The 14,415-nt window shown below is 26.8% G+C and overlaps 5 protein-coding genes across 5 annotated transcripts; 2 read left to right on the forward strand and 3 right to left on the reverse strand.

Annotated features, from left to right (window-relative positions):
- Window positions 1-298: 298 nt before the first annotated feature.
- LOC113556661 lies at window positions 299-598 on the reverse strand. Its single transcript, XM_026961747.1, has one exon. The coding sequence runs from the start codon at window positions 571-573 to the stop codon at window positions 400-402; it is 174 nt and encodes a 57-aa protein (XP_026817548.1). The 5' UTR covers window positions 574-598; the 3' UTR covers window positions 299-399.
- LOC113556660 (small integral membrane protein 4) lies at window positions 306-1,117 on the reverse strand. The gene is made up of 2 exons (XM_026961746.1): window positions 788-1,117; window positions 306-717 (listed from the first exon to the last, which is right to left on the reverse strand). Exons 1-2 carry the CDS (start codon window positions 853-855, stop codon window positions 573-575), a joined length of 213 nt encoding a protein of 70 aa, XP_026817547.1. The 5' UTR covers window positions 856-1,117; the 3' UTR covers window positions 306-572.
- Window positions 1,118-1,429: 312 nt separating this feature from the next.
- On the forward strand, window positions 1,430-2,388 carry LOC113556659 (ATPase inhibitor, mitochondrial-like). The gene is made up of 3 exons (XM_026961745.1): window positions 1,430-1,860; window positions 1,950-2,094; window positions 2,154-2,388. Exons 1-3 carry the CDS (start codon window positions 1,799-1,801, stop codon window positions 2,274-2,276), a joined length of 330 nt encoding a protein of 109 aa, XP_026817546.1. The 5' UTR covers window positions 1,430-1,798; the 3' UTR covers window positions 2,277-2,388.
- Window positions 2,389-5,283: 2,895 nt separating this feature from the next.
- LOC113556626 (TLD domain-containing protein 1) lies at window positions 5,284-7,035 on the reverse strand. The gene has a single exon (XM_026961692.1). It carries the CDS (start codon window positions 6,628-6,630, stop codon window positions 5,410-5,412), a length of 1,221 nt encoding a protein of 406 aa, XP_026817493.1. The 5' UTR covers window positions 6,631-7,035; the 3' UTR covers window positions 5,284-5,409.
- Window positions 7,036-11,225: 4,190 nt separating this feature from the next.
- On the forward strand, window positions 11,226-13,796 carry LOC113556174 (stress-associated endoplasmic reticulum protein 2). Its single transcript, XM_026960970.1, has 3 exons — window positions 11,226-11,606; window positions 11,679-11,751; window positions 13,454-13,796. Exons 1-3 carry the CDS (start codon window positions 11,523-11,525, stop codon window positions 13,489-13,491), a joined length of 195 nt encoding a protein of 64 aa, XP_026816771.1. The 5' UTR covers window positions 11,226-11,522; the 3' UTR covers window positions 13,492-13,796.
- Window positions 13,797-14,415: the final 619 nt, after the last annotated feature.

Here is a 14,415-nt window from a genome sequence, read left to right on the forward strand (position 1 = left end):
CAATCACATCACGAATAATCTTAAATACGAACTGCGATTGCAACAAGCAAGTCCACACAGGAATCAGAGAGGTAATATCATCAAGTTATAATTATTCAACAAGTAATGATTTAGAAATATATAATAGTCCCCGATTAACTTACCAGCATTTTCTCTATCATTACAGTAGATTTATTGAAATAATGTAAAAGTATTTAAAAATATTAAGATATGCATATTTTATTATACTTTATAATAAAATAACCAACCTTATAAATAGTGAAAATTTTTTAGTATATTGCATAATAATATGAACAAATTAAATATGATTGAACTATTTTTATTTTTCAATATTACTCATTAGTAAATAATGATCTTAAAATAACTAAGTAAATATTACTAAGTAATCTTGCTAATACATCATGTTTTCAATTCTTTGGCAGCTTTTAACTTTTCCATTTCTTTTTCAACATAATCTTCTAAATCATCTAATGGCTTGTATTGGTTGTGAACAAGTTGTGATCCAAACATCATAGAGGTTATGGCCATTAGTGAAAATTTCACATAAGTTACAATTGATATATTTCCAGACATTAGCGTTCTTCGTTTAATCTGCTTTCAGCTATTTCTTTGGCTTGTTTGCGTTTATATACTTCATAAAAATTTACACCAAATGGACGCCAAGTTATCATTAAATATTCTAAACCAGCACCAGCGACAACAAATATCGGAATAACTCTATAAAAAATTGAAGTATTCTAATTTAATAAATACTTTTTTTCCTTGATGTGAAAAATAAAATGTATACCTGTAATATCCAAATCGTTTGCCAGGTAAATTAAATATAAATCTACGAATCGAATTTATGATGCTCATTACTGTAAGCTTAAAGAATTTTCTTTTCAGTGTACATCACACGTGTTAACTTTTTAACTCAATGCATATTTTCGTAAAATACGATAAACTTCAAATGTACAGTAAAATGGTGAATATTGATGAATATGGGTCGACTACTAGCAGGAACTATTTGAAAGAATAAACAATTAAAAAATAACAAAATTTAAATAGCACGTCCGGACAACTTCGTTAGTTATGAATATTCTAAAAACCCGAATTTTTTTTTATCTCTGCTCAATAACTAATTGATAATGTTTATTTAATGATAGTGACGATAGGCCGTTATAGTTAAGGGTTCTCAAGCTGCACAGCGTCGTTACGATGTTTGTAGTATTTATAGTGACTATTTTTACCTATGCAGTATTTAGCCATGGTATTTACTATTTACGACTTAGATCATATACTATACTTGTATATTATAAGATTTACAAAATTACAACAAATAACATAGTAGATAGTATTTATCTATCATCTGTTTCTAATTATATAATGACAGAAAACAGCAGACAGAATAAAATATACCATAATATTATTTATAGTCAAATGGTATTTTGGAATTTGGAATGCATTATGCATTTATTTTTGTTTACCTAAAAGTAAACCTGTAAATTAAGTACCGAGAGAGTGAGTGACTGTTCCATGGTGCACCATATTGTGTAATGCATCCTTAATCGTTTTACTACGTTCAAACTGTAACTTGAATGTTTACTGTTTAGTGTTTAGTATATTCGACTTTCGCGGCCATTGTATTAACGTGTTACGTGACTATTTATAAAAATTTGTGTATAAAACACAACGGAATAACTTAAATTATATCTATAGACTTATTGTAATACCTAAGCGCTTGAACGTAATATTGTCATTGAAAATCTACACATTAAAATACAAAATATTATAAAATCTTTGACCGTAAGAAATAGCAATGAATGTTTACTTGGCAAAGGTTTCAAAGTCTCTCTGTTCTATTAATACGTCAGCAATGAGGTAAGACGCATTTTCTATAATATTTTCATTTTTATCATTCTATTATGAGATGGTTAAATTCTTTTTAATGGTTGTTCATTTGAATTCAGTTTCAATAGATTTAAAAGTGATGGTTTGGGTAATTTGGGCAGTGGTGCTGGCAAAGGCGGCGGTGGTGGAGGTTCTATAAGAGAAGCTGGTGGTGCTATGGGTGAACGTGAAGCTGCTAATGAAGAAGAATATTTTTACATACAAGTACATACATTTAATGATTATAGTTGGAGTTAATTTAATGGAATGTATTTTTTAAATAGCAACGACAACAAGTAGAAAAAATTAAAAAAGATATTGAATTTCGTAAAGCAGAAATAGAGAAAAATATTGATGAAATCACCAAGGCTAAAGCTGAACTGGACAAGATTGGTGATAAACAGTAAACTACTATGTACTTACCTATTTTTATTTTTAATAATATAATTATCAAACTAGAATTGAATATGTATACAAAAATATTTTTTCACAGTAAAACTATATTCTTATTCATATAAATATTAGTATTTTTATTTTTTATTTAACCTTATCTGATGTTTAACTACCTAATATTTAATTCAAAACATACATACAACATTGATATCTTCTAAAAAATAATTCATCATCAAAAGTACAGAAAGAAATAATTGTAGATTACAAAATTCTCACAGCATCTTATTTTTAATAAACACGTCATTATATACTTATGAATTATAAGTTATAATTAATGAATAGAAAAAATGAGATATAGTAAAGATTAAGATTATTAATTTAATAAAGTTAAACAATAATTATTTAATGAAAATTAAAAAACCAAATATGTATTTAACATGTAAAGTAATATAGAATAACTTAATGTATTTAATTTTATTATTTTTAAACATTAACAATCATAATGACAAATAATATTTTGATTTGTTTCACTACATAAAAAAAAACCTTTTAAATATAATTATTAAATCATTGAATTAAGTAAATTTAAATTAGAATACATAGGAATAATCCATATAAGTATGTTGCGACTAAAGTAAATAAAATATATTTAATTTTTTATGTAGACTTTCATTAATAGTAATTTCTTAAAATATTTCTTTTAAACTAGATCAGAAAATCATTAGTAAGTATGCCTAATATTTTATAGTTATAAAATAATAAGCAACGTCACAATGTGGGATGTACTGAATTTGTCAAATTGTGTTCTTATTAGTTTGATGCCATAGTTTTAAGTTTTATATTTAATTGTTACTAAGTAAAAAACATTTAAATTGTCAATGGTAAGTGGCGACTAAAATACTGTCATGTGCCAATAACTTGCTGAAAGCTAAATAAAAATAAAAATGTCTTATATTTTTAAACAATAATTCATCCTCTAATTTTAATAATTCAAAATGTTTATAAATAGTAATATTCTATTCTTGATTAGTAATTTAATAATAATAATAATTAATATAAATTAATATTGATAAATTTCAGAAAAGTTTTAATGTTATTTATATATATATTCACACCAGAAATATTAAAAATTTATTAATTATATGTAATATGTTTGTATATAGTATTTTATTTTCATTTTCATTTAGTGAGATATATCTTTGAAACCAGAGAGCAGATTTTGTTATTTGGGGTCTTACAAATAACAAAACCTTGATGAATTTTATCAAAATTGTATAGTAAAATATTTATAAAAAAATATTCTATTTACATTTTTATCATAATTAAAAAAAATATCAGAAACATTTGGTGAAAATGTTGATTATCTATGGTGTATCGTTTTCAAGTAAGGTACATAAAAAAACGCTTGCCAAGTTAGAGATCGGCATGTAGACTTTCTTGATTTTCAATTTTTAGAAATGTATTAATTGCATTATGTATGTATAATGTATTTTATTTTCATTTTCATTTAGTGAGATAGTGATAGATCTCTGAAACCGGAGAGCGGATTTTGTTGTTTGGGGTCTTGTTAGATTCACATTGGCTAGAAGAAGTGCAGTGAAGATTTTCAGAACTTTATCTTCAATCTAATATAAAAGATAAAGTTCTGAAAATCTTCACTGCACTTCTCCTAGCCAATGTGAATCTAACAAGACCTTAAATAACAAAATCCGTTATCCAGTTTTGGTAATCTACAACGCTAAATGAAAATCTAGCAAAAAAATAACTATTTTTTTAACGGTGAAAAATTAAATAAATTTTTTTGAAAATTTTTAATCTCACATTTTGTATCTACTTGATAATCCCTTTTTAATGAGTTATCGATCAACTTTTTAGCTATAATAGTTTTGGTGTTAAGTTAAAAAATTTAAATTTTGGGACTGTTTACATCGACGTTTGTGTGGATTCAAATCATTATACCGCTTAGGTGTGATATCGGATCTCTCTCATTAATATTTTATGTTAAAGGTAGCTTAATTATCCACCTACTCGTTACAACTGTGTTATATTGTTATCATTTTCCTAGCTCAATTATATTTTATGATGCTGACTAAACATGCAAATAAAGAAATCTCTTAAAACATAAATATATCTTAACTCCTTCAAATAACATCTCCACTACAAGATGACAACTAATAATGGATAGGTTAGTTTCTTTAGACGTTTTTATAGCTCATGTCCTACAGGGTGATTATTTTATCATTAAATACTCATTATTTCAAAAAGTGTTTACTTTTTTTCAATATTTTTAGTTTCATCCTTCATTAAAACTATAATATTTTTATTTTTTTCACCCTTATATTTAATGGTGAAATCACTATATTTATATAGAACTTTTGATTTTCAAATGGCAACCTATATTTTAAATGTTGTAAAAAGTAGTGCTATTTTTTTTATGAATTTTAACATTAAAATTATTATTTTTCATTTAACTGTTTGTAAGTATAGCTACTCAAAATTGGGTAGTTTGATTTTTTTAGGTGCTTGTTCCATAGGTTATTACGTCTGTGAGGCATTGGTTACAAAGTTCATCACTGTGATCATACCACATACTACATGGTTGATAACAAGTTTATTACATATGATTTTATGAAACAAGAAGTATTATAATAACCGAAAACCGCCCAATTTTGAAAAACTATATCTTGCTAAAAAAGTAATAATTTTAATGTTAAAATTCATAAAATCAAAAGTTGTTAGAGATTTCAATATTAAATAAAAATGAATAAAAGCCAATACTTGACGAAATAATAAATAATTACTGATAGAAGAATCACTGTTTAAATCTTTTTTACTAAAAAATAATGAAATATACAAAAACAAATCTTATTATTTTAATAAGCTTTTATTTTTTATTAAATTAAAAAATTCAGACTTTTTTAATTTTATTTTAAAAATATGTATTTATGGTTTACAATAAATAAATAAATATAACTTGCTCAATTAAAATAAATAAAACAATCTAAAAAAAAAAAATAATTATAACACTATCAGATATTTTTTATGATTTATAAATTCTTGACAAATCAAAAATGCAATTTATTAGACTAAAAACTGTTATAAATTGAGTCAAGTTAAACTAATAACATAATAATTGAACATAAGTATTCATTTAACTTCATCTTCATCTCTCAACCCATCAGAGTATTTTGTGCGTCCAGACATCTCCAATAGATTCATATCCCATTCATCTCTATCTGATGAAAGTTTTCTTTCTTCCTCTTCATCGTCTAGTTTTGGTTTTTCCTTAACACACCATATTTCTAATGAATCAATCTTGAAATCTTTGTTAGCCGATAACATTGAATAATCATTAAATGTTGAACACGAAACACTACTTTTCCCAATGCCATATTCTGAGTCTATCCATAATCCCCAATAGCCAAATTGGCCTCCCATTCCTATGCCATTTGGTAGTGTATACTGACCACTATTCATGTACATAAAATTATCATTATGTCCAGAAGAAACACATATATTTAAATTTGGATATAAAGAGAAAACAAAACAATTGGAATCTCCATAAAATTTAGGCTTTAATAGCCACGGCTGTGAAGCGTATCCTCCAAAGACATTACCAAAATTATCTTTTATAATTAAAATTGTACTTCCTTGGTCAATAATGGCAGCACTCAGTGATTGGAAGCTCTCACCATGTGAACTACTTGAAAACAACAACCTCCAATTGTCTTGACAGTCAGCTGGTAAACTATTTTTTATGAACATTATCCATCCAAGATCTAAAATAGTTTTGAATGACTGTATGTATTTTTGATTTATATTAATAGCTGGAAGTAAATCAAGTTTCCGTGGCACTGAGTAAAGTGTAGTAACCAGAGCTCTATGCAATAGTCCAAGCAGAGTATTGCCGCGCAGCCATGCAGCAATATCACCTGTCATACCATCTTTTGACAATTGAGATGAAAGTTGAAGAATGGTATGTGCCTTAGCTCCAATTCTGATCCAATAGGCATACTCATCAGTATCCTTTAAACAAAGATTTATAGTTTCCAAAAGATCAATTGTGTATTGTTCAATATTTGATTTTGCAAGTACAATCGACATTATTTTTAGGTAAGATTCATGGTACATTTCACAGGTTGATAAACATCGGTAGACATGCACCACACGCTGTCGACACGGTTTATTGGTGGCAAACAATTGTTTAATATGACTGTTCATGTTATGTGTTAAATATGAATTCCATCTGCGTAACAGTTCTTCCAAAGAAATAATTTCTTTGTAGCTCATCAATTTATCGATAGCGTCATTTTCGTCAAACGTTAATGGATCTATAACACGATCGTGTTTTGATCCTTTGCCTCCCATTTTGGAATTTAAAAAATATTACAAAAAATTACGACTAAAAGTATGTAAAAACTATAGAAACCTTCTTACTGTATAATTCATTTTAGATAACTTCTATATCGATAATTTCCATCGAGTATATTGTACATAAACAATCAAGTGAACGATTAACGAAACATATTATAATTTACAATTAAAAAGACAAAACATTAAGTCGGTTGCTGTCCTAATGTCCTACGGCCTACTCACTACGCAGTACACACCACACGAATCGTGACCCGACAAGAGATGAAGGAATTTTTATTATCAACAATCGTCAAATTAAACACGGTGTCACATACGATTATATTATGGGGGCTCGGGAAGTTGGACCCCGTGATAACAACCAGATTTATTATGATAGTAAAATGGTCGATAACATTATGATTATTATATTGTAAACAAAATAATGGTTACATCACAGAAAAGACATGACAAATAAAATATAGTATGATCACTACAAATTAAATTTCGTTCAGTCACGCGCATAGAACAGTGAGAAATTTCCCCGTCTTCATTATTAACTTTATTATGAGCACCACAATACCAACCACTAATGAAAAGCGGTGGAAGATCTGTTTTCCACCATATTGCGTAATGCGTAGGTATCAGTAGATGATTAAGCTGATGTGATCGTTATGAATTCAATTATTTATTACTCTTTGTCTCTTTGTACTTATATGGCTATATTATAGAATAGATTTAATATTATATTCTGTGCCTATATTTTACTTCATATATTATTATTCTTAACCTCTCCCCACACGGCACACACGGAAAAAATAAATTTTGAGTGTTTATTATTTTGCAAGAATATTTTATATTATATGTTTTATCAAAACGTTAAGATTGTGTTCAAAAAGTTTTTAATCCCTAATTTTAACATCATACTTTAGCAGTGAAAATCACGTTTTAAAAATATATAGAAAATATTATAAACACATTATAAGTATTTATTTTTCACAATTATTATACACAGTTACAAAATTAGTAAAAAAAATAAAAATCTTAATGTTAATTAAATTTAAATCTCAATAAATTATTCTCTGCCTGTGTTCAAAATAAAAAGTGATAATAATCAGCTGAATTTATGAATAAAATTAAAAATAACATTAAACATTAACTCAATGGACACAATTTTAAAAATAAACGAATTAATAGATGCTTACTTTTGTAGAATTTATTAGGATCAATAGGAACGTATGTATTAGATATTATTTCATGGATACAGTTATCGAGTAGATTTTGAATATAAGATACTGTCTGAACTGTTGTCATCAGAAAAACATTCTGTAGCTTTCCGTATATGAATTATTCTACATTTGGTTTATGCGCAAACGGTTGTTTATTGAACTGTACGATGTCATATAACATTCAATCCCTAAAAATGGTAATTGTTAACATAAAACTTTATAAATTATTTTATTTATTTGAACAAGATAACAAAATACTCATAGCCTATAGAGCCACATCGTAATAAAATGTTAAATAATTTTAATTTGGTATATATAAAAGATGATACATAATTAATATTACAGTAAAAAAGATCAACTTAATTAAAAAAAATTGATAATTTACTTTAAATAATACATTTTTTCATAATATTTTATAATATTAAAATCTATTAAATATTTTAATAATAAAAACAATAAAAGAATATTATTATAGGTACCTATTATTCTATATTTTTTATTTAAAAAATAAAATTTACAATCTATACTAATAAGTAATAACATATAATAATTAAATTATATTAATGACAAAAAAAAAAATACATTTATAAGTACATGAAATATGAAGACATATGAAGAGACAAACCCATTAGTAGCACCTCTAAAATTATTATATTTTAGTGCCAGTCAACTAAATTTATTGGAAAACTAACTTAAAAATCTCGATTTTTTCCATTCTAATAAAAAATATATTTATACCGATTTTTCAGATTTCAATTTTATAAACTTCATATTCATATAGACTAAGTTTAACGAGTTAGATTACATGTATTTAATAATTAATTTTAATGACGTTATGCGTGTCGTTAATCATTTGTGATTGGGTTCATTATCCATGTTTGATGTAATATTATATTTATTTAATTTTTTCAATATTTTAAAAATATTGAAAAATGAGCAGCCAACTATTAAACTCGTTAAAAATAAAATAAAGCCATAATAATAATAATATACCTCGTTAATCGTCATTGAGTAGGTCACTGTAATGATTTTGTTAAATTTTTGGGTATTCTATTTTGTGAATACATTTCTTCTAACATAATTATAAAAAAATAATAAGTAATTAATAGTTTATTCTTATTTAATAATACTTAAATAGTACTTTGAAATTAATTTGGTGATTTCTTTATACATATATTATTTTTTAATTTAAACATTTTTCTACATCGTTACTCAGTAAACATAGCACGTATATTCTACGTTTATAATAAGGATAGCTTTGGTGTATATATATATATATACGTAGTCATTATTCGTATAATAATGGTATAATATACGTATTCAGATATTCTTATCGTATTTGACAGTGGACTAGTGGACACAATATACACTATCAAATATAATATGCTCCTATATTCCATTCATCGGAAGAATGTGGTTATTTTGCGCATACGATTATACTATTGGTGCCAGGTGCTTTGGTTGTTTGCGGCGATGCATAACGTGTTTTGGTTGGTTCTAAAATCTTTCGGCGAACGGCAGGGCCTGATTTACCAATTCGTGGGCCCTGTACAATTTACAATTTTAGGCCCCAAATAGTCCATCTTTATTTTCTTCAATGCTAAGATAAAAATGTACGCATAATATATTTTTAAACTAATGCTGTAGGTATATAATTAGTATATGAGTAATTGGATCATAGAATAAAATTATATTGTTAAAAATATGATTATTATTTTTAATATTTATTCAAGTAAAACAAGTAACATAATTATTATAAAAAAATTATCAAAAATAATTCATAAACGACTAATAAATATACATAAAATACGATTGACGTAAATCGCAGGACTGAATGCACCACGCAAATACGCAAGACAACGTCAATAGTATTATATTATTATTATATAATATTACGACGATAATAACGAAAATGAGATTTTGTTATCGTCAATACTGACTAAAGCCGTCGTTTTCGAGAAATCCTCATTATACTTTTAACATACTGTATAACCCACCAAAATATCCAAGTAAAATTGTGTTTTCTCTAAATATTATGATAAAACGGTATATAATTAATTTTATATGACTGAAGTCGGAGGGGCCCCTCTTACAAGTGGGCCCAGTGTAAATGTCCCATTTGTCCTTGCATAAATATGGCTCTGGCGAACGGAATCGCTAAGAACTAAACGTAATAAATAGTGATCGACAACATCATTGAGTCTATAGACAACATAGACACTGCAATAATGCACCTATTTTGCCTATATTATACGCCGGTCAACACGCGCGAAGTATATAAAATAATATATTATTTATATTTATATTTTATACGGTATAAATGGTATATAATAAAGTTGCGCAACCAGGGGGGAGTAAGGGGTTGAACCCTTTCCCCCAACATTTCTTAGACGCCTAGTGAAATAACTTATCTTACGGATACACAATATATATTATATATTGTAATTTGTAACAATGTAGTAATCCCATCGAACTTTTTTTTCTAGTTGCGCCACTGTTTAGACCTAATTATTATCAGTATTTAACGATCTTTAACGTTCATGATAGGTATTAAATGTTTTATTTTTGTTCATAATATAAATAATAAACTTCAATATAAAATTAATTGGATGTTATCAAGATTTATTGTTATAGATTCATTTGGACAATAAAAAGTAAGAACTATGAAGTCTATAAAATAATGATACAAGCTTCGCTTTTAAAATCGTATTACTTTTAGGATGTTAGGTCAGAAGTGAATAATAATTAAATGATTGCACAGCTATCGCATCAGTATAGTTTAACCCGTGTAACATATTATAATAGGTATAGAAAATAGAAATCGTTCATGTTTTCTTTTATATTTGTTGGAAAACATATGCAATAATGTTATGAATCATTTTAAATAGTGTAGCATATTATGAAATTAAACATTCATAAGTAGGTATGCGTCATGCTTATAATATAATATTGGTACTGTATAATTTATATACTCGTACTAGTCGTATTTAAATACTTCATAAATATTTTATTAATTACATATCATAATAGTATCATGTAAATAATATTATGTTAAACAATCCGTTATCAATGTATCAATACCGCGGTCCACGGACTATAAAATACATATATAATATAATCCTTTATTAATTTTATTTTTTTACTTGAGAACTTTTTATAATTAATAATTATAAAAACTCGAAAATTCAATTTTAACATGATATATTGATATATTATGAAATTGTGATAAATAATACAAAGATATAAATAATATCATATATTATTATAATGAAATCAAAGTTGTTATTATTATCGTTTCACAGTTGGTTAGGCTGACTTCATTATCTGCCCACGTCACCGCTGCGTCTTATAAACAAGACGTGTTGCTACGAATCGCTTGTGATAAGGACGTGCCAACGCGGACCGCCACTTACGTCTAACTGGCAGTGCCACAGCGCCACCCGCCTTACGACTACGAGTTACAGCAACTCAAGTTTAATCAACAATCAGTGTTTAGTAGCGTTGTACAAACGGTTCTTATTTTACATTCTCTATTGTATTCCACCGCCAGACACCAGTCAAGACACGTCAGTGTGCTATTGTACGTCAACGATACTTTATCGCTATTTGCTAACGTACGCATCAGTTTTTGCCACGTATTCACATTCTTTTTGCAATCGTCGATCGTCCGAACCGTGAAAAATGGCACCAAAACAGAGGATGAGGATCGCCAACGAAAAGGCCAGCAAAAATATCACACAGCGGGGTAACGTACCAAAATCGACGGTAAGTGAAGACCTCCCTTATTCCGGGGGAAGTTAACATTCGATGATTTATTTTATGTTTTACATTTTTCAGAAATCGGAAAAAAACAAAACACCTGTTAGTCCGTGGCTACTGGCACTGTTTTTGTTCGTCGTCTGCGGATCTGGTACGTTTTTGTATTTAATTTTTCCTCTTTGTTTGTCTCTATAATATTTATAGCCAATATTAATAGTTATGAGTATTTGACATAGGTTTGTTCATATAATTTAAACTGATTGAACAACATGATTTATTGTCTTTTGTTTTGTTGTCATCATGTTTATGGACTGTACAGGTGTTTTACCTGTGTAAAGGTATATTTTTCATATAAGCGATAAATATATTTTATTTATTTTTTTTTTTATTAAACAAAACAAAATCCACGGCTTCTATGGCCATCGGACAAACGTTATATTATATAATATTATACATGATTAGACATTTTTTTTATATATAAATACAATAAAGATAATCTGGGAAAGAAAAGACTGAGTTATTATTGGTTAAATTTTGTTGAGTAGTCCTGTGTTGTGAATAAATTCCAGGGTCGTTGTGAGATTGCTCGGCTTGAAGCTGAGTGATTCGGAGAGCTGGTCCGAGAGGTTCTTTCTTTTTTATAGCCCCGGCATTCCGTGAGGATATGTTTGACGGTGAGAGAGGAGCCACAATAGGTACAGTCAGGGGGTTCTCTCTTCATGAGATGTTGGTGGGTGATATGTGTGTGTCCTATCCTGAGGCGAGTAATGGCTGTCTCTTGTTTCCTGGATATGTTTGCAGGGAACAGCCAAGGGTGTGTCGTTCTTTTGATCTCATGTAACTTAGTTGTCTGTTCTACCCATTTGTTTTCCCATTGGTTGTGTGTATCTTTAGCTATGATTCTCTTAACATCTAAACCAATTTAATTATTGGGGTACAATTACTATAATATTTAGTGCTAGATACTGCTAAACAAGAATAGCTATTTACAAAATATACATAGTATATATTACTTTTTGATGTCGTTTAATTAAAGCAAAATATATTTCTAAACCTAAAAGTCTCTCTATACTTTGTCCGCCAAGAGAACGCGCTGATTCTGCGTTATCCTACTATCAAAACTGGTTTGGCTATGGCTGGGTGTCACTTGGGAATGCGCAGAAAAACTGATTTTAGTTCTCTCGCTGGACAGAGTATAACTTGTAATTTTTAATTAATCTAAACTAATTGATATTTTATATTTATATATAAATAACTATTAAATATAATCATATAAATTATAAGTTATACAATAATCAGAGTAAATTCTAATGTATTTTATGTTTTTTACTGACATTTTTAGAGACTTGCTTATTAAACTGTATTATAAACTTGTACGAAATGCTATTTAAAAACTATAGTTATTTATTTGGTTGAAACATATCAACTCTGACCAAAACCCACCAACATCAAACTATCATGTATTATTTACAAAAAATGTATTCATATTTAATGTTATAATATAGTGTAAAATATTCTCAAAGTCCCTTTAACAACTGCTGTTGCATGTATATAAAATTGAAATTAAATTCCATGGAAAAAATAAATTTTTAATTCACTATAATAGGGTTTATAGTTATATTTAAGTGCAGTAGCCAAAGAATTTAATGTACAATCATTAAATAATATTTTATTCTATAGTTTTATTCATTTAAAATTAATATATAAAGTAGTTTAACTTCAATTTTTACAATAAATAAATAATTCTGAAATATGTTTTGAAACTAATCAAATAACAAAAAAATATGTGTATTATATTTGTATTAAAATGTGCTATTACTAACACATTATAATTTTCATTTGTTTTTTTTCAGTTATATTTCAACTCATACAAAGCATAAGGAGTGCATGAATACCAATTCTCCATGTTACTACAATTAATATTTTCATCAACATTCTTGCATCTCAAAATGTTATTCCCATCAATGTATTTTTTTTTTTAAATGTGTTATTTTTTTCTGGTAAATAATTATTTCTTTATTATAATTTTATTCTTACATATTCTTATTATTATTATTGTTTTTTTTAATGAAACATTAATATGCAATTTATACTTCATAATTTTTTTTACGAAGTGTAAACAATTTTTGTTATAACAGTAATTCTCAAAATCTTTATACGTTATTAATTATATTTTTTTATCAGTGCTAATTGAAACACTTGTGTATATATATAATAAATTGAAACTAAATGAATATGTTAAATGAAGACCTCAAATTTAATTTTTGGTTCCTTGTATTAACAAATTCTCATTAATTTATTTTTTACAGTTGCTTGTGGCTGGCAGATGTATATAATACATCTTTATTTCCAAGAATATATATATAAACAAATTGATTCTTAAATCAATTATATGACCATTGACCATATACTATATTAGTTTGTAAAACATACAATTAATATTTAAATGTGTTAAATTGTCTAATATCTTAAATAAAAAAGTGGACAAGTAGGTAATCATAGTATAATAGTGGGTAGTAAATGTACTTGTTAATTGAGCAAGTCACTGTAATACTAACTGGATTTAATGATAAATTATTGCTTATAGAAAAGAATCCTAGGATATATTATAGCTAGGCTAAATTATAAGTATATTTTAAAATAAACCTATTTACTTTGTTACTATAGTAAAATATTTTACTATTAGTAATGTGATAGCTTGTAGGTTGAATTAATATTTACATCATGTATCAAATTTAATCTAGACCAACTTACTAGTTACTGTAAAACTGAATAATTAGATTTGTGTCTATGGAATAAAATAGTTTAAAAACAA

This window comes from Rhopalosiphum maidis, chromosome 4 (genome assembly GCF_003676215.2).
Source record: "Rhopalosiphum maidis isolate BTI-1 chromosome 4, ASM367621v3, whole genome shotgun sequence".
Lineage (NCBI taxonomy): Eukaryota > Metazoa > Arthropoda > Insecta > Hemiptera > Aphididae > Rhopalosiphum > Rhopalosiphum maidis.

Coding starts and splice junctions, on each gene's coding strand:
- LOC113556661 (XM_026961747.1), bottom strand. CDS start 573: ATGTCTGGAAATATATCAATTGTAACTTATGTGAAATTTTCACTAATG.
- LOC113556660 (XM_026961746.1), bottom strand. CDS start 855: ATGAGCATCATAAATTCGATTCGTAGATTTATATTTAATTTACCTGGC. Junction 718..787: donor AAACGATTTGGATATTACAG/GTATACATTTTA, acceptor AATTTTTTATAG/AGTTATTCCGATATTTGTTG.
- LOC113556659 (XM_026961745.1), top strand. CDS start 1,799: ATGAATGTTTACTTGGCAAAGGTTTCAAAGTCTCTCTGTTCTATTAAT. Junction 1,861..1,949: donor ATTAATACGTCAGCAATGAG/GTAAGACGCATT, acceptor ATTTGAATTCAG/TTTCAATAGATTTAAAAGTG. Junction 2,095..2,153: donor AAGAATATTTTTACATACAA/GTACATACATTT, acceptor TTTTTTAAATAG/CAACGACAACAAGTAGAAAA.
- LOC113556626 (XM_026961692.1), bottom strand. CDS start 6,630: ATGGGAGGCAAAGGATCAAAACACGATCGTGTTATAGATCCATTAACG.
- LOC113556174 (XM_026960970.1), top strand. CDS start 11,523: ATGGCACCAAAACAGAGGATGAGGATCGCCAACGAAAAGGCCAGCAAA. Junction 11,607..11,678: donor GTAACGTACCAAAATCGACG/GTAAGTGAAGAC, acceptor TACATTTTTCAG/AAATCGGAAAAAAACAAAAC. Junction 11,752..13,453: donor GTTCGTCGTCTGCGGATCTG/GTACGTTTTTGT, acceptor GTTTTTTTTCAG/TTATATTTCAACTCATACAA.